Source organism: Acanthisitta chloris, unplaced genomic scaffold, assembly GCF_000695815.1.
Source record: "Acanthisitta chloris isolate BGI_N310 unplaced genomic scaffold, ASM69581v1 scaffold18412, whole genome shotgun sequence".
Classification (NCBI taxonomy): Eukaryota; Metazoa; Chordata; class Aves; order Passeriformes; family Acanthisittidae; genus Acanthisitta; species Acanthisitta chloris.
The window spans coordinates 4,774-32,422 of NW_008659062.1; the positions used below are offsets into that span (position 1 = coordinate 4,774).

Here is a 27,649-nt window from a genome sequence, read left to right on the forward strand (position 1 = left end):
CACCCCCCTCCCAATCTCTCCTAATTTGCCGAATTTATAACTTTTTTCCCCATCATATTCTCTGAAGTTAATGCTAATTTCACCTTGTTGATAGTGGCTGAGTTCACCAGACAACTCGGGACTCTGGAAAACAAAGCTTGATCCGAAGTTATTTTCGTACTGCATCATGAGAGCTGCCTGTGGAGCACTGGCCTGAGGTTCCTCCTCTGCAAAACAGGCTGAGACCTGACTGGGCTCATAAGTACTCACAAGAGGGGCCTCATCTTTCCTTGGGATCAAGGGACTTTCATCTTCCTTCTGCTTTTCTATATGGGACTGGAGAACATGAGCTGCAAAATCGATGAGTAGCGTATTCAACAAAAGCCATGATCCTAGGTTTAAAGAAAACCAGAAATAATTAGAACCTCTTCATTTGCTGACCTTTAGGATGTGTTCTTTTTTTGAAGAGCTTCATTATAGTAATGGGCTAGACAAAGTAAGAGACCAGCACTCATCAAACAGTACTTAAAAATCTATATACTTCCAAATGTCACAGCAAAATAGGCACCGAGTGCAGATTTTAAACATTAGCAAAAGTTTTTTCCCTTATTTTACCTAGAGAGGAAAGTGTTCTTGTGTTCATTCACTGTGCTGTTCAAGTTCTTCCACCACATTCACTTCCACTGCAAGGCTTATCAGTAACCATGTGTCATCCCTATTCTCCCCTCAGACAGATAAATTATTCCACCTCTTCTCAAGCAAAACCTCCTACAGACATCTCTATATCTTGTATCTATGGCATCAAATAGCCTGCCTTGCAGCTTGGGTCATAACTGCTAAAAGCCAAGAGAGACTCACTGAGGCCATTGACTTTTGAATCATCCCTTTGTTGAAAGTCCTTACTGTAAAATGTAGGTCTTCTTCCATGCCATAAATCTGCATAGGAATTCACCAAGCTATTCACATCTGCAACAAGGAGATACCATAATTTATATGACCAAGTTTTACAGAGCTTTAAAAATTAAAAATACTCTATCTTTTGCTGTTAACATGTGTCTAAGAAGCTGCTGCTTCTGCTGTTCATCCCTTTGATAATCTTTAAATTGTAGCAAAGTAGGTGGAAGTACTTCTTTATCTATAGAATGAGGAAAGGGATTTTTATAGTTGGGATTGAAAACATACAGACCTGACACTTGTAGTCCAAGGGTGTTTCTAACAGTCCTACAGGTGTTTTCAATCTATTCAACAAGAGTAAACATGAAACCAAAGCTACCACTCCAGTTGTCCCATGATGGCAGAGGGCCCCCAGTATGGGGTGGACACAGTTTTCAAGAGGGACTAGATTGAAGCTACTTGCTTGCAAAAGAGGAATGCACAGGTCATTTCAGCCCATGTGGCTCAGCAGTGAAACTAAATATCAGAAGATAGATCAGTAAGGAAACAGAGATGTGTGAGCTGATGTGAAACTCTGTGAGGGAGACGTGTAGAGGCACAATTGTTGAGGCTGGGCTGGAAAAGGGTAAAAGCCAGTCCTAAATCCAGAGGTGTGAGCATGCCGGTATGTGTGCTGGATGTGGCAAGCTCCAAGGCAAACGATCAAGCCAGAAGTCAGTTTGGTTTTGGTTGATGGTATGTGGTTTATTTTGGGGGCGACACACACTGCATTAACATCACACTCACACATTTCCCTATCTAATTGTGTTTCCTCAGTGTGGATGCTACACACTTCATATTTTGACTGGCAGGGTGCCCATCATTCCTGCAGGAAATGCTGGCATTTAAAAAATCTCTGAAAAGGAATGACCCCGAGTAGAGAACTTTTACACCAGATGGTTTGCTAACAGAACTGCTTCAGCCTGTCTGCTAAAACTCCAGATCCTAATGGAATAGAAACATGGGAAAGAAGGTACATTCTTAGATCAAACAGCTTAAAGAACTGAGGTTATTGTGAAAGAAGACAATAATGAGCAAATTATTGGAGCATGGCAGCAAAAGATTAAAAACTATTTAAAACCTTCTCTAATAATTTTTAACTCTCGTATGTGAGAAAACATTCAATCTTAATGTTGCTGAAGTTAAGGCTGTTGTTAGTGGGATGAAAATATGATTTGTAACTAGGTTTAAGGAAGGCTCAGCAGAGGAAGGGATGCTCTCCATCAGTTGTGCCCCACTCATAAACAACTTCAGAACAGAGAGGCAATTCATTAAACTCTGAGGGATGGAAAGAGGGAAGAGGATTTTATCACCATGGGGGGTTTCAATAAACATTATGCTTCCAGTGCAGTCCTTAGAATTCATTCCCAATTTCCTCATTGCCAAAAATATTGCGTGTAACGCTGGAGAGTTTTGTGCAGAACTCATCTGGAGAGAGAAAAAAGGCTGATTATTTTATTACTACTGTAATACTGCAGCTGGTGGACAAGGGAGCCTACTGTGCTATGTTCTCTGCAGACATAAAACAGAACTCTGATCCTGCTCCAGACAGCTTACAATCTAAACATAAGGCAAAAGGCAGCAGCTTGATGCAGAAGATGTGTGCATTCATATATGCACAGACACAGGCATGAATGGGGTAAGAAAACTGAAGGACACAAAAGGCAAAGACCTTAACATACCTGTTTGTTACGTCTTTGTTGGAAACACATAAACGTAAAGTTTTGAAGGGGAATTTCAAAGAAGCTAATGAGGTTTTCTTTGGCTGTTTGTGTGAAACCCCATCCAACAGAAGACTTAAAAATGTGAAGGTGCTCCTTTGAAAATCTAAAAGGTGGTTCGTATAGTTTGGGATCAGATGCTACTCACAGGAGATTGTGCATTTGGCAGAATGAATAATAGACAGGGAGCCTCTGCAAGGTGTTACAAGTGTAGGAAAAGGCAGTGAGGTTGATGCAATATAGAAATGGAAGTGACTGAACTGATTTAAGACATGGATGTAGCACTTCAAGCCACTTTGAATGAACATGACTGCACAGTTCACTCTACTGCCTCGCATTGGGGTAGGGTGGATTTGATGTTTGACAGCTCAGAGTCCTAAAACAGAGAGAAAACTAACACAGCTAAAAGAGTGACAACAATTTTCAGTCAGTTTAGTACCTCCCACAGGCATGCTGCTGGCTAGGCAAGCACTTAGGTCAGTGTAAGGAGCAAGGAAAAGGAGCATATAGCTGTGGACAGAGGCACTAACTGCCTTTTTGGCAAGTAGTTATTGCAGTGTCTCTTCTCTGGATGTATTACACAGAAAGACCCTGAAGGACTTGGAGCTATCACTCGAGAGATGTGGAATGTTTATGGTTTGGGATATTAGTGGTACCAGCTCTCCATCACACCCTTCTGCTGGGGTGTGCAGCTCTGGTATGGAGGGAGAGCAGAGGCTCTAACCTCAGGCTGCTATTCCCCATTTCCCCACAGACAAACTATGGTTTCTGCCCAAAGAGGGAGTTCTTACCAGCTGCCATCTCCAGTTGCATGTTCCTATTCACCCTTCTGCTTATCCTAGAGTTTGGCTCAGAGAACTGGTCTGGTCAAAAACTAATGGTTTCATTTCCTTGCCCTGTCTAGCCATATCACCAGGAGAATGGTAATGTTTGAGACAAGGAAGAGAGTAGGAAGAAGTGATGCCTCTATTAACTGTAACATGAATTAATGTCAGTTGAAATCATGGAGACAGAGTCACAGAATGATTTGAGTTCAAAGGGATCTTAACGATCATCAAGCACCAAACCTCCTGCCATGCACCTTCCACTAGATCAAGTTCCTCAAAGTCACATCCAACCTGGCCTTGAACACTTGAACCTTGAACACTTGCCCAGCTTCTCTGGGCAACCTGTGCCAGTGCCTCACCACCTTGGCAATAAAGAATTTCTTCCTAATATGCAATCTAAACCTACTTTTCTTTAGCTTAAAGCCATTACCTCTTTCCTATTGCTACATGCCCTTGTCAAAAGTCCCTCTCCAGCTCTCTTGTTGGCTGCTTTAGGTACTTTATTGCCTTTCCATCTCAGATCAGAGAGGGTTGTGTCAAATGAGAGTCACAAAGATTCTACTCACCAAAACTGTCTGTCATGTCGGTGCTCAGAATTTTGCCTACAGTGCGCAGTAGGACGTTCCAGTGCAACATGAACTCTGCTGCCTGATTTTTAAACACCGTTAGACTCTTGTTTGGCTGCAGAGAGAGACAAAAAACTGGGTTATGATAAAGTTGGTTCAAAGAATTCCTTATTGTGTGGCAGGCTATTTCCCTGTACAAACGCATACAAAGGTGGAAAAAGCAACAACCATTTTTTTCTGTTAGAATCCTAGAATAGCTCAGGTTGTAAGAAATCTTTGGACATCACCTAATCTGACCTCTTGTCCAATGCACAGCACAAGTTCTGAATATCTCCAGGATAAAGATCCCACAGCCTTTCCAGGTAACCTCCTCCTATGCTTAATTACTCTCAGGGTATTATTTTTTCCTTCTATCTATTGGAAATTTTTTGTTTGCTGCAACTTGTGTCTATTGCCTTATGCCCCAGAACTGTGAACCCCCAGGAAGAATCCCACTTCATCTTCTCTACACCATCCCATGAGGTAGCTGAGGGTTTTATGGCAGGACAGAACAGCAAAGAGAAGAACACCCAAACTTAAAGTACCACCCAGAACTGAGTTAATTGGTATGACAACCAACTAACCTACTGCAGCAGCACCAGCAAACTAGCACTAATTCTGAAGCAGTGAAGGAAGAGGAGGGTAGAGTTGGTAATCTATGGAAAGGTGCATTTGTGAGGATGGTCGTGCTTGAATCTTTCACAAGAGCTAGAGACATTGTACTACAACTTGTCACTGCCTGCTAAAAGCCAACAGTTTGGTGAATCAAGGATTTCAGGAATCAGGAAGCATTCTCTTCACTTTTAATAACATTTTACTGCTGAATTTGGGTTTATTAGGGACTGTGATAATATGAAGAGGTAGCCCAGGGAAGTAGTGGATGCCCCAACTCTGGCAGTGTTCACAGCCAGGTTGGATGAGCCTTGAGCAACCTGGTCTTGTGGGTGGTGTTCCTGCCCAGGGCAGGGATTGGGACTAGGTGATCTCTAAGGTCCATTCCAACCCCTCAAATTCTATGATTCTATGTGTCTATGACATGAGAGCAGATACTCAAACTGCAGAAATATGCTTGTAGTTGCTTGCACAGATGGAAGTTTTATATGCCAATTAATTCTCCCTTTTTCCACAGTGTGCATAAATTGTATTTATGCAAATCTGCAGTCTGGTCAGGTTGCTAGTGTGCAATGTAGCTCCTGCAGACTAGTGACAGTTTGCATGTAGAAGGATAAATGATGTGATCACTCTTTCTTTTCTGAGATTTTTAATTTTATACCTTAATGATTAAAGTCTGAAGATCTGAGGAGAACTTGTTCAGGAGATTCCAGATATCTGTGGAATGTGTCAGTGACGAAATTAAAGTTTCCAAACCTACGAAATATAGAAGGGAGATTATTACTTGAAGTGGTTTGGTTTTTTGCAGTTTTTTACCTTTTTTGCTTTTTTTTCTTGTACTTACCTTTAAATATACTAAGACATCTGATTCTAGCATTTTGATTAATAAACTATTTCTTTAGTGAGGAATAACACTCTGCTTTGAAATCAGTCAGAATTCATGTTTATGTCCATTTCCACCATAACTGCATTGACCCAATTATCATGGCAAAGGTGAAAAGCAAAAGCACTTCCAATGAGAAAACTGGAATCTGGTTATAGACAATACTAACTTACTTCCCCTTGTACTCAGCACTGGGGAGGTCACACCTTAGTGCTGTGTTCAGTTTTGGGCCCTCACTGCAAAAAGGACATTGAGGCACTGGAGTGAGTCCAGCCAAGGGCAACAAGGGCTGAGAAGGGCTGGAAAACCTGTGAGATGAGGAAGGGCTGAGGGAATTGGGTTTGTTTAGCCTTGAGAAGAGGCTCAGGGGTGACCTCCTGGCTCTCTGCAACTCCCTGCCAGGGTTGGAGAGAGGTGGGGGATGTGTGTCCTGCCATGGCTGCAGGGAGAGGACTAGAGGGAATGGCCTTGAGCTGAGACAGAGGAGAGTCAGATTGAATGTTTTCCCTGTGAGGGTGTTCAGGCACTGGGATATTGCCCAGGGAGGTGGTGGAGTCACCATCCCTGGAAGTGTTGAAGAGGCATCTGGATCTGATGTTTGAGGATCTGGTTTAGGGTTTAGTGGTTCCAGCAGTGACAGGTTAATGGTTGGACTTGATCTTAGAGGTATCCTCCAACCTTCATGATTCTATGATTCTACTTATCTGAGATTTTATGTGGTTGAGGAAAAAAAATCTTGGTTTATCTGCTGAAGGGAGAAAACTGATTTAAAACAATAACAGAAAATGCAGAATATTCTGTTGACCAACAGAAATATAGATGATATTGCCACATATCAGTGCAGCTGTTCCCCCAAAAGATTGGAACCTACCACCCAGTGCCCAAAGGTAAATCACACCTTCCTGCATTCATACCCTTCTAACTGAACCATCTTCCTTCAAGAAAGCATATGGATAGGGTCTGTGAAACCTTGCTTATTATAAATAACAGTCTGGAAGAGCAATGAAAATGGAGAATGCAATAAGTCCACCTTGGAAAGGGTAAGATCATCAATAAGATAATGAAGAAACGTGGTATGAGTGTTCTGTGCACTGGTTTTGATTTCAACATGTATATAAATATTATTGAAATGGCTCTCCTGGTGGCTCTGTGAAGAAGGCAAATTATTATTCCTACTGAAACAGTCACAGAAAGTCTGTGTCACATCCCCTGTATTTGCACAAGTTGATGACAGACCAGGAACAACGAGCTAAGGTTTCTGTACAGAGCCTAGTCCAATTTGCCCATCTCTTGCTAATATTTTAAATAGCAGATCATTAATCTAAAAATTAATTTGCCATTATGTTTCTACTCATTTTCATTAAGCTGCCAGTTGCTTTTTGTCACTGCTGCATACAAACTGTTTTTTTTATTGTTTGCAGCACCACACTGATCCCACAGGCCACGACACAGCAAAAGGACACGAGAGCTGGAAGCCTTCATCCAGTCCAGCATACAGATTGTGGCCACAAGAAATGATTTTTTGTGCTTCAATTCATAACAGAAGAGAATGTGAAATGCAGTGATTGAAAAGATCTTGTCAAAGGAAACAATACAAGATTAATATCCCTAGTTGTCGACCTTCATCTAGAAGATACATAATTCAGTAACACAAACCTCACTCCTGCTGCCACACAAAGCTGTAAGAGAGGTCAGCATGGAAAGCCTTTCATTCTTAACCTTTAAAGTCAGGAGGATAATATTGCATGCTCCATTCTCAATTTTATTGGCTCTTTTCCAGCCCTTTGGGTTAAGGCAAGACTCTTAACTCCCATTAGGGCAGATGCCATGAGTAAACAAGAGGAAATGTTGGAGTTTTAACAATGGCAAGCAAAAGCTTAAGTGGATAGACAAAATATAGCAAAAACCAATTACATTTGGCTTGTATGGTCTTCTGCTCCTTCTTTGGTTTCCTCAGCTTCTTTTGGTAGATGTTTGTAGCCACATCCAGAGATATTATCTCGTTTAGGACAGCTTGCAGACCTGACTGCAGAACAGTGACTGTGCTGTCATCCTGCAAGTGTATTCTCACTGCCTGTAGAGAACACACAAACAGTTAATGCCTTTCATTTCCTCAAGCCCTGAACACAGTCACACAAGGCAACGGGGGGGGAAAAAAAAAGGAAGCTTTCCCCTTATTCAATACTAGGCTTCATATGACCAGTCTCCAAATTGGGAAGGGGAGTAGAAAGGAGATGAATCTTAAGCTCTCTTCAAGAGTTCTTTGTTCTGGGGTATGTTCTTTTCAATGATCTTCTGTGTTGTCTGTGATGGGGCAGACAAGGCTAACATGCTTGAAGTATCTGGACAATTGCCTAGGCAATTAGTTTTGCCTAGAGTTATTATAATTATGCCAAATAATGATGTTTTGTCTAAAGCATGGAATGGTGTATCAGGGATGACTTTCCCTCAATGTTACCTGCCCTTAATACATGTTTGAATTAAATTCAAAGGCAAGTTTTCTCAAGTTGTCCAAACCTTTAAGAGAGTAATTATAACATTAGAAATATAGTACTAGTTAAAATAATATTGGTTGGGATTTTATCCCATTTATCTGCTTGTGAGTCATTTGTGAATGAATCTGGGTCATATTTGTCCCCTCATCTCTTCACTATTTTATTAATTAATTGCTAGTATCATACAGTATTCCTTAAGATTCTTGATGAAAGGCACTGTCAGGCACTGGAATAGATTGCCCAGGGAGGTGGTGGAGTCACCATCCCTGGAAGTGTTGAAGAGGCATCTGGATCTGACACTGGAGGATCTGGTTTAGGGTTTAGGGGTTCCAGCAGTGACAGGTTAATGGATGGACTCAATGATCTTAGAGGTCTCCTCCAACCTTGATGATTCTAAATGATGAAAACAGTCAAGGAAATTAAATCTGAATTCATTAAATTTTCTAAATCCATACATTTAGTCTCTCACTTCCATACTGAAATCAGGAAGGTCCTAAAGTCTTTGTTAGATTTTGGGCTTTTCGATGAACAATCCATGTCCAGTTGGGCCTTCCAGAGAAAAAAATGTCTTCTGTAAAATTCAGAAAAACTTCATAATTCAAACATCTTTTAACAAATCCCACTCACCAGGGGCTTACCATGCCCCCACAAGCAGCAGTGAATGCAGCTGACCATTTGTTTGAACAGCTAATTCCCAGTCTAGCAATGTGAAATACTGAAATACCAAAAGCATTCTGGTTCTAACTCAGTGTGCTAGTTTGGGCTGAAGTAGAGTTAACTTTCAGTGGCTAGTATGGGGCTATGTTTTGGATTTGTGCTGAACACAGAGTTGATAATGCAGAGATGTTTCTGCTATTGCTAAGCAGAGCTCACACAGAGCCAAGGCCTTTGCTGCTTTCTGTACTGCCACACTGGCAAGGAAGTTGGGGGTGCATGGGAGACTGGAGGAGACACAGCTGGGACAGGTGACCCAACCTGACCAAAAGGATATTCCATACCATAGCACATCATGCTCAGTATATAAAGGGGGGGGGGGGGGGGGGAGTGAAGTGTGTCTTTCCAAGGAACCATTATGTGTGCTGGGCCCTGCTCCCCTGGAGGTGCTGAACACCTCCTGTCTGTGGGAAGCAGTGAATTAATTCCTTGCTTTGCTTTGCCTGTGTCTGCAGCTTTTGCTTTCCCTATTAACATGTGTTTTTTTAGCTTTTACCTTTCTGATTCTCTCCCCCATCCCATTGGGGGGGCAGTGTGTGAGCAGCTCTGTGGTTCTTGGTTGCTGCTGGGGTTACACCATGACACTCAGTAATATAAAGACAATGGCATTTTTCTTGTTTGACTTCGAGCTTCCAGTGTCAGAAGAAGAGTTTGCAGCAAGAACACATGACCCAAAGACTGGGAACTACCAGGGGCAGCATTCTCAGCATGCTGCTAGCAGCCAACTCCATGGCCCAACACTTTAGACAGGTCCCTTTAGCCGTTGGCTTTCACCAGTACCAAACAGAATTCTCTAAACAACTGAGAACCAGCTCTGACAACACTTTACTCCAGCTTAGCAGAGGCAGCAATCAGCCCCAGGAAAAGACAAGCATCATATCCACATTCCTTTCTAGCAGGGAATTTGCACCTTTATATGCTCTAATTACTTCTGCATGTCCAGGTAGTAGCAGCTGTCTGCCTGCTTTATCCACACATGATGGGAAAGTTACTTTTTTTCCTTTTGAATGCTGACTCTGCCAACATTGTTCATATTTTCTCACCAGATGGCTAGATTATTGCAAAGTACTCTACAAGGGATGGTGTGCTTAGACTATTCAGAGACTGCAGCAGCACAGTTCCTCTCTAGTACTCCTCATCAGGAGCACTCTCACCTGCTTTGACTGTCAGTCTCTAGTTGAAATTCCAGATGCATTTTAGAGAAAACTAAGAAAGACGATTAGAAATGTAAAATGACTCCTATGTGAGAAGATGAGATGAACTTCAGCTTCAGATAGAAATAACTGAGAAAGGATGTGATGGAGGTTTGTAGGAAGAATTCCTTCCTTCCTTCCTTCCTTCCTTCCTTCCTTCCTTCCTTCCTTCCTTCCTTCCTTCCTCTGTTTTTTGTGGGGACATAATATAATGATTTAAGTCAGGTGCCTTTTTGGGAAAATCTTGTATTTATTTGCAGGAGAGAATATACCACCTGTTGTCTTTTGCTTTCTTTCTCTTTTGCTTTCTTCCCTATTTGTGACCTGTCATGGCCTGGACCATCCCAAAACTCAAGGTTTTGGAAGGATCCAAGGACACCAGTGCAAGGAATGCTGTGGAAAGGGCACAGGCCCTTATAATAATGCAGCACTGAACGAAACCACTTGCCACACTCAAAGAGTTAAAAATGCAGCTTCTGGAGGCACCTCTGTGGCTGAGAAGAATGATAGTGCAGAGGAAAAGCAGGCAGAAATATTGTTAGAGATATTTTTGTCTCTTTGTTCCCAAGAAAAGAAGCCAATCTGAGTGACTGGACCTGAGGAGGAAAGGGCAGAGGATGCTACGCTGCAGCAATCCTTCCAACACTGTCCAGGAAGAGTATGGAGAAGATTTTGCCAGGTGATCCCTGGGATCCATGAACAAGGTGAGGGTCTTGAGCCCTTAGAGACATCATGGCCCACTCCCTGGCCATGCAGTTTCTCCACATCCAGTGTATTAATGATTCCTTCGTGCAGGTTGCTGAGAGAGTGGTCAGGACATCGCATCAAACTAACTTGAGAAAACTCCAGCACGTGCTCTCTGACTGGCTTTGGCATGGATGGGCCAAGGTACTGGAAACTGCCACCTGACCCTTCCAGCTGCTGTGGTCTCTCCATGGGGCACCATTGGCCACATCTCAGAGGCTTTCACAGAATCCAGAGGGAGGAAAAGGTCCCCTCAGCATAATAACAGTATGGGATGAAATGGTTAGGAGGGTGAGCATGATTTGGACCATGGTCAGTATCCAGATAAGAACACCCATCCTGTGGCTGTTGTCCTACAGTATATCAAAATGAGTCCAAGCTGCCTGTGTGAATGAGGTGCTCATCTGTTTTGTTTCACAGATTCTGGAACATACCTTGACCAGGACACAAAGGTCTATCTGTCTCCTGAGTCTTTTTGCAAACCGTGTAACTTCTGTTAAAGAAGAAGAGGCAGATGTTTCACGTCATTAATATTTTACAGTCTAAAACATGTTAATAAAGACAGATCTCTTAAGTTAGAAAGTAGATCCCTAGGGGAGCTTTGGAGGGTAACAGGACAGCATTATGGGCTGGGCTGGGGACCCTCAAAGGCAAAGCTGCCCAAGTCACCACCTTTCTTTCACTGCAAATCTATTAACCCATGGCATACAGCAAAAACACTTTCAATATATTTTTTTTTACATTTAAGACTTCCTAATCAAAACTAATGCTCTTTTAGCTGTATGATTTCCAGTGAATGAAAGCAACATCAAATCTAAACCTCCTGTATTTTGCTTGGAAAGTTTACATTTCCACCTTTATGCATCTATAATCCTGCAGCAGGATAGGAGTTAATAAGAGCTGTTTTCTTTGGTTTTGGTTTTCTCCTGTTTATAATGTGTTGTAAGTATGAACAGCATGTTCCAAAAATATCCTTCTTAAGAATGAAATATAAAATAGCTGATTCTCAGTTGCAGGAAAACTGAGTATAAAGCAACTTAACAAACTTCTGTAGACAGACAATGATTTCCAAATGAAAATTTCTGGTACAAACCAGATAGACCAGGATCTGTATACGAAGGGTCACTGCTGATTAATGACATATACTTCCATGCACACACGTGTTAAAAACACATTACTAAGTTTGCTCTGCCAAGCATTCAAATGTAAGACATGCCAGAGTTAAATCTGATAGTATTCCTTGAGTATATGAATCCTAATCCAATCTTTTGCCTACACAGGAGCCCTGCAGAGTTCATCTTCACTCAATGAGCGACTGAGCAACACGATGTTTTAGTCAGAATCTTCAGCACTGGATATAAATATATGAGTGTATGTACATCCATCTTTACAAACACACATATACATACAGCTTTGTATAGTACAGACTTCTGCAAATCCTCCTCTGATGACAGTCACAGTTTCCCTTTGGGGCTATGACTTTTTTTCCCTTTATGTTGGACTGTGTTATAGCCACTGATTAATTTGCAAAAACCACTTGCAAGGTGAAGAGACAGACTAACATCTGAATTTCAGGGGGCAGCTGCATATTATTCCATCATCTACACAGCCAAAGCAATCATTGCAAGAGACAGATCTCTAAAAAGATTTAAGTACACTTCAATTTACCATGAATTGGGAATAATTTTAGCTTAAATTTGTTGGTACATGTTATATGAGGCTATTTATTTTTATCTGTGTCCCAACTAACTCTACTCCTTGTGACTATCAAAGCTACAGCAGCTTAAAAAAAGTTTTAAAGGTAATTTCTTTAAGAGTCTTGTAATACAATTTTTTCTGCAGTTTGACCAAAGACGATATTTGAAAAGATCTCTCAAACCTACCACCAGATCTGGAATTTTGGAGCTTTAATGGAAATCCTCCCAAAGGACTGAGCATCCAAGCTGTAACATTTTCACTGAACAACTTGATTGTGTGGAGGTATTGTGCAGGAAGCTCTGCCAGGAAATCAGGGAGCAGGATGGTCTCCATTTCCTACAACACGAAGTGATGGTGTTGCATGTGATTGGTGTCCTAAAGACACACAGCATCATGAAATAAAATTGTATTGATAGTTTAAATGTAAATGTAAATAAGCCCATTTTCCCTTTCAATCAAGCAAGGGCTAAAATACCTTTATCAGCAGAAGGAAAAAGATCCTAAGAACTAACATTTTTTCCTGAAGTAATTCCTAGACACTCCTTAATGACCTGCTGCAAATGAGAAGCAAATTATTTTTATCAGAAAACTGCATATTTCTCTGTAGAATGTCACTGAGAAATCCAGTAGTGTTCTCAAAGGAACAATAACTCTCATAATCTGGAAAACAGGTATCAGTTGGAATTTCAGTCACATAACCTCATGCCAGAACCACAGACCACATTTATAACAGCACACTCCATTGATAGCAGGGAGTTTCAGATTAATATTGAAGGGCATGAAACTGTTGGAGCAAGTCCAGAGGAGGCCACAAAGTTGGTAAGAGCACTGGAGCATCTCCCCTATGAGGACAGGCTGAGGGAGTTGGGGCTGTTCAGCCTGGAGAAGAGAAGGTTGTGTGGAGACCTCAGAGCAACTTTTCAATATCTGAAGGGGCTCCAGGGAAGCTGCAGAGGGAGCTGTGGTAGGAGCTGCAGGGACAGGACAAGGGGCAATGGGGACAAATTGAAAGAGGAGAAATTTAGGTTAGATATTAGGAAAACATTTTTCCCTGTTCTGGTGATGAGACACTGTCCCAGGTTGCCCAGGGAGGCTGTGGCTGCCCCAACCCTGGCAGTGTTCACAGCCAGGTTGGATGAGCCTTGAGCAACCTGCTCTGGTGGGAGGTGTCCCTGCCCAGGGCAGGGAGTGGGGCTGGATGATCTGTAAGGTCCATTCCAACCCCTAAAATTCTATGATTCTATAATATATAGGAGCAAAACGGAAGCTATCTCAAATTCCACTTGCTCCTTTCAAAACCCAGTACTCTGCTCTCTTAGAAAAAGCCAGAGAGTTGACTTTAGGTATGAAGGAAGATCCTGTTGTACAGCACACAATGAACAGCTGCCCTTTCTCCTTAGATAGAACTGAAACAACGACACAAACATCTAATAGCATGATTACAACAAGTAAGTGTGTCTACAGTACCTTGAATAGATAATTATCATAGCTTTTTAACAGCTTGCACACATCTGGTATGCGCATCAGTGTCATTTTTTCAGGCTCCAGAGACCTCCAGAATGACATGATATAGTCTTCCACCTGTCACACAAAGCCCTTTATGAATTTTCACTGATTTTACACTTGTGAAATAAGAAACATAATTCAGTAAATCAACACACAAGCAAAGAAGCAAAGGAATGACTGTGGAGATGAGCTCTTTGCCTAGGCCCATCCTGGCCGGGCTCTAGTGTAAGTGTTCTGGGGAAGTGGCAACAAGCTGAACCTCACAAGGCAGAGACACAAAGAATTGTGCCATGGATACGAGTTTATAATGAAAGATATGTGTCCATGGCCACGTGTTATGTGCTGGGCTCAGACCTACTGATGTGCCAGGAGGGCTCAGGATATGTCAACAAACTCAGATTCTTGGAGCATGTTGGGTTAATTCAGAATTCCAAAATAACTTGCCTGAATGCTCCTTTAGTCCGTAATTTATCATCTACCTTTGATCAAACCACCAACAAAATAAGCTATTCAGCCACAATTTTATCCTTTGCTGCCATCAGAGTTTTATTAAAGCAAAGTCTTACCTTGTCAAGTTTCTGCTCTCTCAGCAATTGTAAAATAACTTGACAATAGGTGAAGTAGTCATTGGCAAACTGTGCGACCTGTGACCAAAAGGAAAGTACAAAATGATCACATGGGAAAGAGCTAACTTGCCTTATGACCAGATACTTGAACATATCAATTCATAGGGGTCTGTCTCCCTTTGCACTTGCTCTCTAGGGAGGAACCAGTTGAATTCAGGAAGGTGTTGAGGTGTCTCTTGCTCAGTATTCAGATACACATCAGATGTATAATGCTTCAAATTCTTATTCTTGATGCATCAGAATTTGTTTTGAACAGAAAAAAACCCCAAAATATAAAAAAAATCAAAATTATCTTGTCAGTTTGGTTACAGGTACTAAGTACTTTCTTGAAATTGTAGAACATGATTTTACAAAAATCAGCATTTCTTCAGAGAAATGTTTGTTTTTATCCTCTTTTTAGGAGATAGGGGTGGATGAAAGAAAGAAGCATGGCTGCTTAAATATTTGAATCACAAAATCATAAAATTTTAGAGGTTGGAATGGACCTTAGAGATCATCTAGTCCCAACCCCTGCCCTGGGCAAGGACACCTCCCACCAGAGCAGGTTGCTCAAGGCTCATCCAACCTGGCTGTGAACACTGCCAGGGTTGGGGCAGCCACAGCCTCCCTGGACAGTGTCTCACCACCCTCATAGGGAAAAACTTTTCCTGATATCTAGCCTAATTTTCCCTCTTTCAATTTGTACCCATATTTACCAAACCCTAAACAGTACATGGATTTCTTTTCAAAACCAGTGAATATTTTCTGCTCTGTGTCTCTTCCACATGTATTTTCTATCACACTCATGTCACACCTGGAGCCTTCTGAACCAGGCTGCAGAGAGCTGGCTATGCTGTCAGGGGGACAGCACATTTCTCATCAGCTGTCATTGCATCCACTTCAGAGCACTCATTACTGCACATGAGTGCTCTGTGGAAATAAGACACACATCCAGTCTTGCATTTTTTCCACAAAATTTTGTTGCTCATGCTCTGCTGGCTGATGTCCAACAGCCCTGGTGTCAAGTCATCCCATGACAGCTTGCTGAGGGCAGATCTGCCACAGGTTAGCTTTGCATCTGCCCTTTTCAGTGAGCAGGGGTTGAGCTCTTTGTTTCTTAATGATTTCCTAGTATTTAAATACTTCTCATGCCAATAAACTCTGAGCATGTTGAAAAGACACCATCTCACCAGCCTTGGGGCCTCAGGCAAGGCAGGTTGTTCCCCACTAACTCCCCCAATATTCCAAACCTGAGCTGTTAGCTGCAATTTCCACGCTCTGTATGGACAAAACTATGTGAGCTGATGTTAAGACAACAAAAATATTTAGGCAATGGGTGAAACAGGAGTGGTGGAAGTAAGAATTTAGTGAGATTACACAGGCAAAGGTTATTTTGAAGATGGGCTCACTGTATTTCATCAGAACACATTTTATAGCGGTTCTAATTCAACACAATAGACATTTTGTTATGGCTGATGTATCTGAAACTCACTGTTTCTTTTTCTTTCTTACTCTTCTTGTAAACAACTGTGTTTTCAGAACTGCTGGCATTTCTGCTGTGACAAAATATACAACAGAAAACAAACATGTAAACTTTACTTTGTATTTAACAAGAAAATGAGCTCAAACTGGATAGAGTGCACTAGATTGGAACATTGTGTCTGGGAAACAAGCCCCACTGTCTTTCCTGTCATTCAGTAGTCCCACGATTTTCTACTGAATCTGAAGACCAATTTCTTAATATAAACCTGAAACATTCATTATAAAGACAACAAGGTATTGAGCACTTGACAGTGCAGTGTCTTCAAACTTCTTGCATCAGACCCATGGGTTTGTATTTGTAGCTGCAGTTTGTTTGGGATGGTAATTATTATACATGTGAACATAACCAAAGTAAAATAATCCTTGTGCTTACGTTTCACACTTATTACATTTTCTGCACCCTACATCAGTTCCTTTGGCATTTTGTTTCTGATTTTCCCCCATTTACTTTGCAAGCTGGACATGATGTTCCACATGGACAGAATTCACCTGGACCTGCCAAGGCTTGGCCACTGGTTTCACTGAAAAGTCAGGGAAGGATGAAGGCACTACAGGCTGATTTCTTGCTGTACTATCTCCTACTGTCTCCCTGCCTGTTTTGCTGAGGCTGATGCTAGAGGAGGGAGAGGCAATGTTGCTAGTAAAAGGGACATGCTGTGAGAGTTGGATGCCTCCAGTCAAGCCTCCATCTGCTGCTGACACCTGCTCACTGTCTGCAAAGGCATTTCAAACTTCAGGGGCCTTTTGGACTTGGCTGTTTTGAAGGGTGATGAGGAGGGGCTTTGTAGAAAATGTGATTCCACTGGTGACTGCCAACACTCAGGCTATCTAATGAGATCCTGTTTCACTGCTGGGATGTATTATGAACCAGGGTACCACCACACATCCTGCAGGGACAGAGCACAAAGTGCAACAGCTTATCTGCCTGGAAACTCCCCACTGAAAATTCTCTCACTTCTCTGCTGTCCACAGGACTGAGCCTTGCCACCTTTGCCTCTGCCCCTGCTCTGTGCCATGAAGGCAGTGCTTCAGTGCAACAACCAAACTGGCTGCCCAAGACAGGGCACAACATTCATGCTGGGCATGTTTGGGAGTGCTGGGGACTCTTTCTCCCAGACATTTTAGAGGTGGTGGCTGGACTAAGAGAAGCATGTGTAAGTAGAGACATTTCATAATGCTGCTTTCAAAGGGATCTCTTCTGCAGATTTCTAAAGCCTGTGAAACAAATTAATGAGTATTTTCCAGCTCCTGCTCTCCCTGAGAAAGCAGCCAGCTGTATCTTCTGCTGCTGCTACTATGGCAACACATATCAGCATCGCTTGCCTCCAGTGGGTTGGCTCCCACGGCAGGCTGGTCCCTGCTTCCCCCTCACAGGGACATCAGGGGTGAGAAGGGATGCTGCATGGGTTTTCCTGTGCCCCAGCAGCCAGCCAGGAGCTCAGTGATGGTTAAGAGCAAATACTGTGGAACGTTAGTATCTGTGTGCTCTCACTGTTAGCCAAGGGGGTTGAGGCTCAGCTGGTGTCTGCAGACGTGCTTGGTTTCTCATCAGAAGAGATGAGAAGCCAATGCCTGGGTGAAGACAGAACACACATAAGAGGAGGTGGGTGGGAGAAGGGGAAGATGGGTGACAGCAAAATCACAAGGAGTTTCATTGTCTCTCTTGCAGAGTGTGCATGATGCTATGGGGTGGGAACCAGAGCTAAAATGGGAAATACAAGAGTGGGGGTGATAAAAAGATTAACACAGGAGGCAAATGGGAAGGACAAAAGGAAAATGAAAGGAGGGAGGGTGGTGATGTGCATGCTGCTGACTCTCAGATTACACTGAGATTAGAGAAGTTATTTCACTAGAATCGTATCAGATTTTGTGTTTAATGAAAAAATCATGGGTTTGCTTCACTAGACAGGCAGGAGCACAAACATTCCTTGTTGCTAGAATCATAAAGTAACTCATACAAAACAAAAACTCAGTGACATTTTCTAACTCTGCTGTATTCTGAGCCAGAGCAGGTAGTTTTAGGGAGAGCTAGAGGGAACACATTCCTATTCCAATGGTTGGACTCTATGATCTTAGAGGCCTCCTCCAACCTTGATGATTCTGTGATTCTATGATTGTATTGTAATGCAAATCAGGAAATACCACATTCTCTTAATGTCTGTAATGCATTTGGAGACCTCACTGATTACAGTTCTGTTCATTTACACTATTTTCACAACATCATCATCAGAGCTGTGGTACACATATCTTCAAAGACTTAAAGATTTCTAAATGAACCAACTCACAGGTGCTGTGTAAGAGCATCCTCCTCACTCCCTGTGTGGACATGTTCCAACCCTGACACATCCAAGGCCCCACTGACTATCAGAAGGCAAATACCTTCTTTGTAGCCAAAAGCAAAGCATTATCATCTTACTGCCCTTTCTAGGACACCAACTAGCATAGCTCCCAAGCAGCCAGACCCTTCAGAGGCTTAGTTCCTCCCTACCAGCCCATGCCAATTGCTGACTGTCTCAACATGGTCAAGAAATATCTTTTTCAATGATTAGAAAGAGTGGTTCATAGTTTTAAAACCATCCCTTTCCTTATCAAGCTGCAGGCAGGATGGATGGTCTCTCAACTGGGCTGAACCTTCCTCTCTGGTAGGTAGAACACAAAAAGCAGCTGCATGTTGGTCTTTATTCAGGCATGGGAGGGCGCAAGAGCCACTTAGGACACGTTCCCTCCTGAAACAGATATCCCCTGTCTCTGCCAGAGGGAGATGGCAACAAGCCAGAGAAGTATATTCCATTTAGAGGGGTCTGGTCCACAGAACAGCGTTTGGACTGCACTGAAATGGTGTATTTAAAATCTTCTTTACTATCATTTGGAAATTTCCACACCAGCACCCTCTCAGAAATGGAGATGTTATGGGTCAAATACCCTTGCTGTGGGTATGCATATGATTACCTATGTGAGAACAAAATTCTTGCTTGCAGGTGGAAAAGTCTTCATGTTTTAATGACTCTTTTTCTAAATTTCAATTTGATAGTTAATCTAGAATTTGCCACTGCTGATTTTATCAGCTTCATTGGATCATGAAAAAAATAACTGAAACTCAACAAAAGTCCTGAACTCTGCTGAGAGGGCAGTAAAGATGAGATATTTTCTTGATATGTTCCTACTTATCTGCAAAGAAAGTACAAAACTCCACATAAATGGGAACTAACTCACTTATTTGGTTGAAGCTGATGCTTATTTTGTAGGTGACCTAATTATTTCTTTCAGAGTTGTGCTACTCATGCCTCTCTGGCTGATTTTTGTGCTTTTCTTTTTTTTTTACTGCTTTCTCTGTTTTTTTTCCTGCTGTCCTACATGAGACACTCAGAAGTAATTGTAACATCCAGCTGTTGTGGGCCTGCATGTTGGCTTGGGACAGGGACATGTGGCTGCTTTTAGACTGGAAGCTGTTCTAATTTTAGCTGTCTGGCTTCACTCAACAGCTTAGTTCTTCTATAAGTGTATCTTCTATAACTGTCTTCATTGAAGGAAGGATCAGATAAGATAATTTTGTAGTTAATGGAGTTTTCTATTCCAGCTAGAAAGATGATCTTTGCCTGAATATGACCTTTATAGTTTGGTGGGGTTTTTTAACCTGAAAAGTTATAGAATCATAGAATAGTTTGTGTTGGAAGGGACCTTCAGAGGTTATCCAGTCCAATCCTCTGCCATGGGCAGGGACAACTTCCCCTGGACCAGTTTGCTCCAAGGCCCATCCAACCGAGTTTTCTATTCCAGCTAGAAAGATGATCTTTGCCTGAATATGACCTTTATAGTTTGGTGGGGTTTTTTAACCTGAAAAGTTATAGAATCATAGAATAGTTTGTGTTGGAAGGGACCTTCAGAGGTTATCCAGTCCAATCCTCTGCCATGGGCAGGGACAACTTCCCCTGGACCAGTTTGCTCCAAGGCCCATCCAACCTGGTCTGGAACACTTCACTTCCTGAAGCATCCACAGCTTCTTTGGGCAACCTGTTCCAGTTCCACTCTCACAGTAAAGAATTTCTTCCTAATAACCAATCTCAGCCTGAAGTCATTCCCCCTTGTCCCATCACTGCCTGCTCCTGTATAAAGTCCCTCTCCATCTCCCTAGCAGACCTCCCTCAGGCACTGGAAGATGCTAGAAGGTCTCCTCAGAGCCTTCTCTTCTCCAGGCTGAAGAACCCCAATTCTCTCAGCCTTTCCTTGTAGGACAGGTGTTTATCTCAAGAAACAATATCAAGATCAGTAGATGGCTGCTCAATGTCAGCCCTTGCCCTGAAATACACCTTTTCCTTGGCTTGACCAATATAATGCATTTTTTTACGAGGTGTGTCTGGGTAGGCACCTCTGGCATCTGCTGTTGGAGGAGAGGGAGACCTGCAGCCAGTGCAGCAGCTGCCCTAGGCTCAGCATGGGCTGCAGTGTGTTTCCCAGTCCATCAGAGGAGGTGGCTTGTTCCCACGAGGAGGGCCAAGGACAGAAGCTGTGCTGGCATATGTGGTGCATCTGTCTCCCAGCAGCAGCTAAAGTCCTCCTTTCTGCACCTGGCTCTGACTTAGCCAACATTGCTTCTCTGGTTCCTCCTACTTGTTCTTATTTTTCATTATGTTTCAACACTGGGATGAAAAAAGAGCAACAATTCAAATTATTCTATTCTCTCCCATCTCTCCTGTGACCAGGACCACCAAACTCTCCTACTATTCCCATTCAAGATTGCTGTTTTCAAGTGATGCTGCAGGGAAACGTATTTTTTCCCTGAAAAGGAAAGACCAGCAGAGACTTAGCCAGAGGCCTGCAATGTTCTTTGAACAGTGGACAAGACCTTTCCTCATTGTGGATGTCAAATCTTAGGCCTGTTCTGGTTATACTGGGTGCAGGGAAAGTGAAGGATATCACTTCAGTAAGAGCCTCATGGGAAACCAGCTTCAAATTGCCTATGAATAATTTGTTTGGTCTCACAACAACTGACTGCCACTTGATTATCTGCAGAACCTGATCCTCTGCCCTGTCCCATCACTTATTGTTGGCCCTCCATGAACTTCTGCAACATTACTCTGCTATAAAGCCTGTGGAGAATGGAAACAAACCTATGGGTATAATTTTTCTATGCTCTTGCAGAGCATGCACTCAAATAAGTAAATATTATACAAAATATCACAGACACTGAAATGGTTTCATCATCACCAGAATATCTGGGTGCAATAGGCTGACTTGTATGCCCCTAACATTCATGCTACAGCATAATGCTAATCTCATATGAAAGAATGGAAACTAAAGGATAGAATTTATCCATGTACACACTAAAATAATGTACAAGACTGTAAGAGAGTGAGGATACAAGCCTGGTCTTCAAAGCCCAAGATACAGGCTGAACCTAATTTTCTTCTCCTATGCATCACAAAGGAGTGTAAAACTGTTACAGGGGGCAGCATTTCCCTTCCTTTGTTTTTTTCCCGGAGAGAAAGGCAAGTCTGTGTTTTTTTAATCTGAACCATGAATTTAACCATGAGAATTCTTCCTCTCCTATCCACAACTGGATCATGCTTCTGTCTACACTTTAGTCTGCCAAAGTATCTTACATTCTTCAGTTACTTTTAGACTTTCAATTTTTGCAATGTATACTCCTCTTGTACATTTTCTTATTTGTGTTCTCTTACAAGAATTGATTTTAAAATCTCCTATTTTAAAACAAAGTGAAGGAAGTATCACAGAATCACAGAATAATCAGGGTTGGAAGGGACCCTTGAGGACCATCTGGTCCAACTCCTGGCCCTGCACAGGACATCCCTGACAATCACACCCTGTGCCTGAGAGCATTGGCCAAACACCCCTGGAGCTCTGTCAGCCTTGGGGCTGTGCCCACTGCCCTGGGAGCTGTTCAGTGCCCAAACACCTCTGGGGGAAGAACCATTTGCTAATCTCCAGTCTAAACCTTCCCTGACACAACTTCAGACCATTCCCTGGGCCCTGTCCCTGGTTGCCAGGGAGAAGGTCAGTGCTGTCCTTCTACTTCCTTCCTTGAGAAAGTTGTATACACTGATGTATTTTCAAAGTAAGTTTGTTTCAAGTAGTACAAAACCCCCCAGATAACATGAATGTGTGTAGGACTCTTAAGAACAGCACAGTCATTTATACTTTAAAATGTCTCTTCAGCCTACTGGTTAATAAGGAAGGTGATACATTCACTCAAAGCCATTTCGATATATGTTTTGGAGCTCTCATTGAATGTCAAAATATTAAGTTGTTCTTTTAGGTTCAGCATGAGTTCCTGCTCTTAAGACCTACATGGCTAAAATGTCCAATTGAAAGAAGTCCAATTAGGCAGGGGCTATTCCCAAATTGCAGCCTCTCCATTAGGGCACAGCACTAAATGGCACAGCACTTTTATAGTGTGTTTAATAAGAAAAAAATATAATGGTGTTGTCAATATTCAGCAGATGCTACACAGACTTTTAGGTACAGACAATACATAGACTGACATATGACATTTTTGGATCAAAACATTTTAGCAAACAAACCTGGGATGTTCATACAGAAGACAGCAAAAACGTGCATAAAAGGGAGACTCTGTCTTGATAGCTATTCCATCATAATGATAGCTGGAAAATTTAAAAAAAAAGGATGAAGTGACAACTATATGTTTTTCAAAAAGTCAGCAAATAATTCATAATTCTCCTTTGAAAGCAGATGATCATTCTTTTTAACAAAGAAAAGACCAAAAAAAAAAAAAAAAAAAAAAAAGCTATATTTACTTGTTAAATTCTGTTGAATATTTTTTTCCCAACAGAAAATAATTGCACAAACTCTTCACAAACTCTTTTTAACAGGTTTTGCCCTGGAATGATACCTTCTTTAATGAAAGAAAAAAACCTTAAACCAGTGAATGGGGTTGCAACAGATTTGCACAGGAGAGTTGGTGAAGTCAGGGACCAGAGTCTCAGTAGACAGAGGTTCCCATATTTCCATTGAAGCTGAAGGATTTGGTGCAGTTGTTCCTCAGTCATTCACAGTAGCTTAGGGTTTGAATGGCCCTTCAGTGGTCATGGCAAGCTAACACTCAAGAAACCTCCCAGACCTTCTCTAAGGCTTATCCTGAGCTCTGTGAGCAGCAGAGTCACTGTCCCTGCTCCAAGGTGTTACCAGTTGGCTCTTCCCAGGCTGAGCCAACAGGAATCTGTGGTTTGGGACCACCAGCAGCCAGGGGAGGGTAACACTCTGAAGATGGGAAGAGAGAAGCTGGGGACTCCCAAACACCATCCCAAACCCTGACTGCTATGAGGAGAAGACTGGGAGTGTCTCTGGTGAAGCACTCCCAAAATAAAGGATCTCCTGGTTCAAGCTGATAGCAAGTCCCAGCTAGTAGGGAAAAGTCACAGATCAAGTAAGGGCATGTTGTTCTCAAACCTGCACTTGACAGCTACACACAATGCTTGTCAAACTGCTTGTCCCAATGCCCTTAGAACATCCCTTTTCCCAGTCTGTTTGTTCAGAATGTGTTTATAAGTTTGGATATGAAAGGGCATCAAACTGTGCTCTAGAAAAAGAGAGGGAGGGGAAAAGAAATGACATGTAGGTAGAGGACCTGAAGTTGTCTGATTTAAATGGTTTGAAACTGTTTACAGCATTTCCATTGACCACCAGTATTTGCTGGGTCACTCCATTGATATGTGCAAGGATGAAAAGCACAAGAGAGACATTAATCACAGGTGACACCCCATTCATCCCAGAGCCAGACTTCCCTGGCCTTGAGACTCAGTGTCTCAGGAACTCTGAGGAAGCTCGTGCAAACCATGCTGTTAACAGCCAGCACAAATCAGAGCAGTCTGATCTGAAACTCATGTCCTACCAAAGCAGATCCAATGTGGAGCTTCTCATGGAATTATCTCTATTTTAATGTCCTTGGTGATACCATGAATCACTCAGGATCTTGTGATGTGTTACAGACCTGCAACCAACAGCTCAGCTGCCATCTTACAGTGCTGGGCCTGAAAAGTCAGCCACTTGGAAATTTTATTAGAAGAGTTATAAATAACATTTTCAAAGAGAGGATGCAAACCCAGTACCTCACAGTCCCCAATATGATCTTTCTTCTTGACTCCAGATCTGGGAAAACTAATCGAATAAGCTGCAAAATCAAACAGAAAATTAGAGATACTAGGAAAATTCATTCTAAAATGAAAAAAAAAAAGTATCTGCCACATATGTTTTGTCTTCAATCACTTCTTTTGCAGGCTAATACCTGTTCTTACATACCTCTAGAATGGTAACTGTTGAACTAAACTCAACCAGGCTTTTGCGGATAAAAGGCTAAGTAATTTAAGGGATTATCTCCCTCAGGTAGGAATTTTTTTTAGACTAGTCTGCTTCACCTTGCACTGAAAAACAGTCAGTGGTCACACCAGGAGACCTCCCACAGTCAGGAGGGGTCAATCTGCAGGGGAACTTGAAGGTGCTGTGATGCCTCTGTGCTCTGCCAGACCTGCAAGCCTTATTCCTTTGAGTAGGATTTACTCACACAAGGGGCTTTGCCTACCCACTCCACTCTTGCAAGGTGTACTGACAAGATGGGGCCCGACTTATCTGTTCTGAAAGGACCTGAATCATCAAGCTGCAAAGAAACCTTTTGACCACCAAGTGTGAACTGAGGTCATGCAGCATCTGTCAGGGTTAGGTCCCACAGAGTAATTAGATACTGTCAGGGTAATAATCCACTTCGCTACGATTATTCTGCGTGAGCTGCCCTGTAAAGACAGAGACTAACCCAGGACACCTGAAACTAACATTCCCTGTATAGCAGGAACAGAGGGTTGAGTGCTTCACGTTAGAGAGGAGTGAAAGTCTCCACTCAGCAGCACAAGGCTTGGACTCTGTGAACAGTGTGTGTTGCTGGTGCAAAGGCCTGATAAAGGATAAATTTTCCCAACTCACACTACCACACACCTCCAGTTTTAACAGTGGTCCTGTTCTTTGCACATTTCTGCATGCACTCACCCTAGCTGCTCCTTTTTGCAAACTGATAGTTTAGCATAATCCCATCTTCCTAAAAGGGGAGACTAAGAAATTGGGGCTTCTCTGGCACAGGACACACAATTCCTCTTGCTGCCTCTTCTACAGGGCAGAAAGTATCTTCTAGTGTTAGTAGTGTCATCAGTCACTACAATTTGATTCACACAGTGCTTGACTGCAAAAGCCCTTACAGTTCACACACACGTAGTGCAGTCAGGTCACTACATCTTGGTGAACTACTAACAGTTCACCAAGATGTAGTGACCTAGCAGTTAGTACGCTGGGCTGACTGCTTACAGTGACCTAGCAGTTAGTACGCTGGGCTAACTGCTTACATGTGCATCTCTACTTTAAACCAGGGTTGCTGCAGTTCCTGCCCTCTTCAGCTTCTTGCTGCACGGTCTGTTCTCTTGCTGCAGAAGGCATTTCGAGCCCCTGGGGAGCTGCAGCTTTCTCACCTGGGCTGTGTTAACCTGCACTGCAATGCACTGGGTGGCTTAAGGCTGGGAGCAAAGTCTTGCAAGCACCAACCCATAGCAGCTCTGGTTCATCAGCTAAGCTCCCGTGCGTGAGCAGACTCATGTTTCATCTCTGCCTGTCCCAACTCAAAGGTAAAATACATTAAGGCAAACCACAAGAAGGCTTAGCTTACAGGTGGTAACTCAGTCATGCTGGAGCACCTGAAAGTCTACAGGCAGGATTAACCTTACCTACATGGCCACAAGGCAGAGATGTCTAAGCTGGTTGCTGCAGACTCTGTAGTCAATGGAGAAAAACAAGCAGTTCTGAGGCACATTTTGTCTGAGCTGCTGGAGATTACTCATTTAGTGTGAGAGGAATCATGTGTAACTACTTATTTCTCTCCATTGGCCACCAGAGGATTTTAAGGAGACTAGTTTCATGGCAGATATCTACACTGAGCCAAGCAAATTCTACCCATGGTCCTAGCTGATGGGTGATGATCCATTAAGCTGTGGTAATAAATCACACTGGATTACTCACTCAAATCTTAATTTTCAGTAGAAGTGATTTAACTTATCCAGTAAAAAAAAAAAAAAAAAAGAGATTCAACTGAATTGAGATAAATGATTCCTAAAATGAGGTTATCAACACAAATTAAATTGATTTCAGGTACAACTTGTGCTTAAATTATTTTTGCTTTGTGTTAAAAACAATGCCTAGTAGCTCTTACTGTGGGAACTAACAGAATAAGAGCAGTAAAAAATAGGAAATTCTGAACAAAATGTCTTGAGCATCAAATAATCACAGGCTTTCTATCTTCCTTAATTTGTTAAAAGATGTTGGGTAGCTATGGCTGTTTGTTGCAATTGGGATATCAAAATGTAATTGCTCTGTGGGTCATTTCAACCTCCATGCAATAGCAGGGGGGAACTGTTAAAATGAGTTTCAGTTTTACATCTGCATTTATTCTGCTTGGATGATTCTGTAACAACTTTTTAGGGTGTGTTTGGAGTAAAAGCTCCTGAAGTAAGAGGAGGTTCTTGGGCTCAAGTAAGAGAGCTCCTCTGGTACCCTCAGCATAGAAAAGGACATGGAACTGCTGGAGCAAGTCCAGAGGAGACCACGAAGTTGATAATAGGACTGGAGCATCTCCCCTATGAGGACAGGCTGAGGGAGTTGAGGTTGTTCAGGAGAGGAGAAGGTTGTGTGGAGACCTCAGAGCACCTTCCAGGAGCTGAAGGGGCTATGGTGAAGCTGGAGAGGGATCTGTGTTAGGAGCTGCAGGGACAGGACAAGGGGCAATGGGGACAAATTGAAGGAGGGGGAATGTAGGTTAGATATTAGGCAAAAGGTTTTTCCTGTCAGGGTGATGAGACACTGGCACAGGTTGCCCAGGGAGGTCATAGATCATAGAATCATAGAATCATAGAATCCACTGGGTTGGAAAAGATGCCCCAACCCCGGCAGTGTTCACAGCCAGGTTGGATGAGCCTTGAGCAACCTGCTCTGGTGGGACGTGTCCCTGCCCAGGGCAGAGTGTTGGGACTAGATGATCTCTAAGGTCCATTCCAACCCCTCAAATTCTATGATTCTATGTATACTTAAAAGGGAAAGTAAAAAATTCTGTGACAACAAAGGTATCATTTAAAGACAGAAGAATCACCTTCTCAGGAAAAATCTGCTGTTAAAAAAAAAAGAAAGCTGGTAAAACTTTCTAAAACATATTAGCAAAAGAAATCTTTGCTAGTGTAACATACATCAGTTCACTGAAGAAAATAAACTCCATTATAGACAATACTCTTTTCTCTAGTGTGTGTCTATCTGAGGGCTCACCAGAAATACATAAGATAGACGCATAATAGTTTACATATTCATTCCTCTCTCTTGTTTAATCTCTTTTGATATGCAGTGTGTATATTTGAAGAGCATATTTTCTGTTTAGGTATTCCTGTTTCTTATCTATCCTATCTACTCTGTACCTTTCCAAAGGTGGATGGATGTACTTGAACCTTGCAGTCTGGATTGCAGGTTTCATGGTACAGATCATAGAGCAGTTGATGGGGCACAATGCATCCTCTATTCACATAGAAGTTATCAGATAGC

General features: G+C 42.4%; 1 protein-coding gene across 1 annotated transcript; it reads right to left on the minus strand.

The window, feature by feature from the left end:
- RFX8 (RFX family member 8, lacking RFX DNA binding domain) lies at window positions 1-27,649 on the minus strand (the record flags this gene model as incomplete). Its single annotated transcript, XM_009069267.1, has 13 exons — window positions 1-371; window positions 4,027-4,141; window positions 5,339-5,433; window positions 7,475-7,634; window positions 11,141-11,199; window positions 12,590-12,740; window positions 13,872-13,985; window positions 14,477-14,553; window positions 14,631-14,763; window positions 16,008-16,071; window positions 22,597-22,677; window positions 24,142-24,203; window positions 27,526-27,649. Coding segments are annotated over 13 exons (1,606 nt in total), but the record flags the coding sequence as incomplete, so codon positions are not given.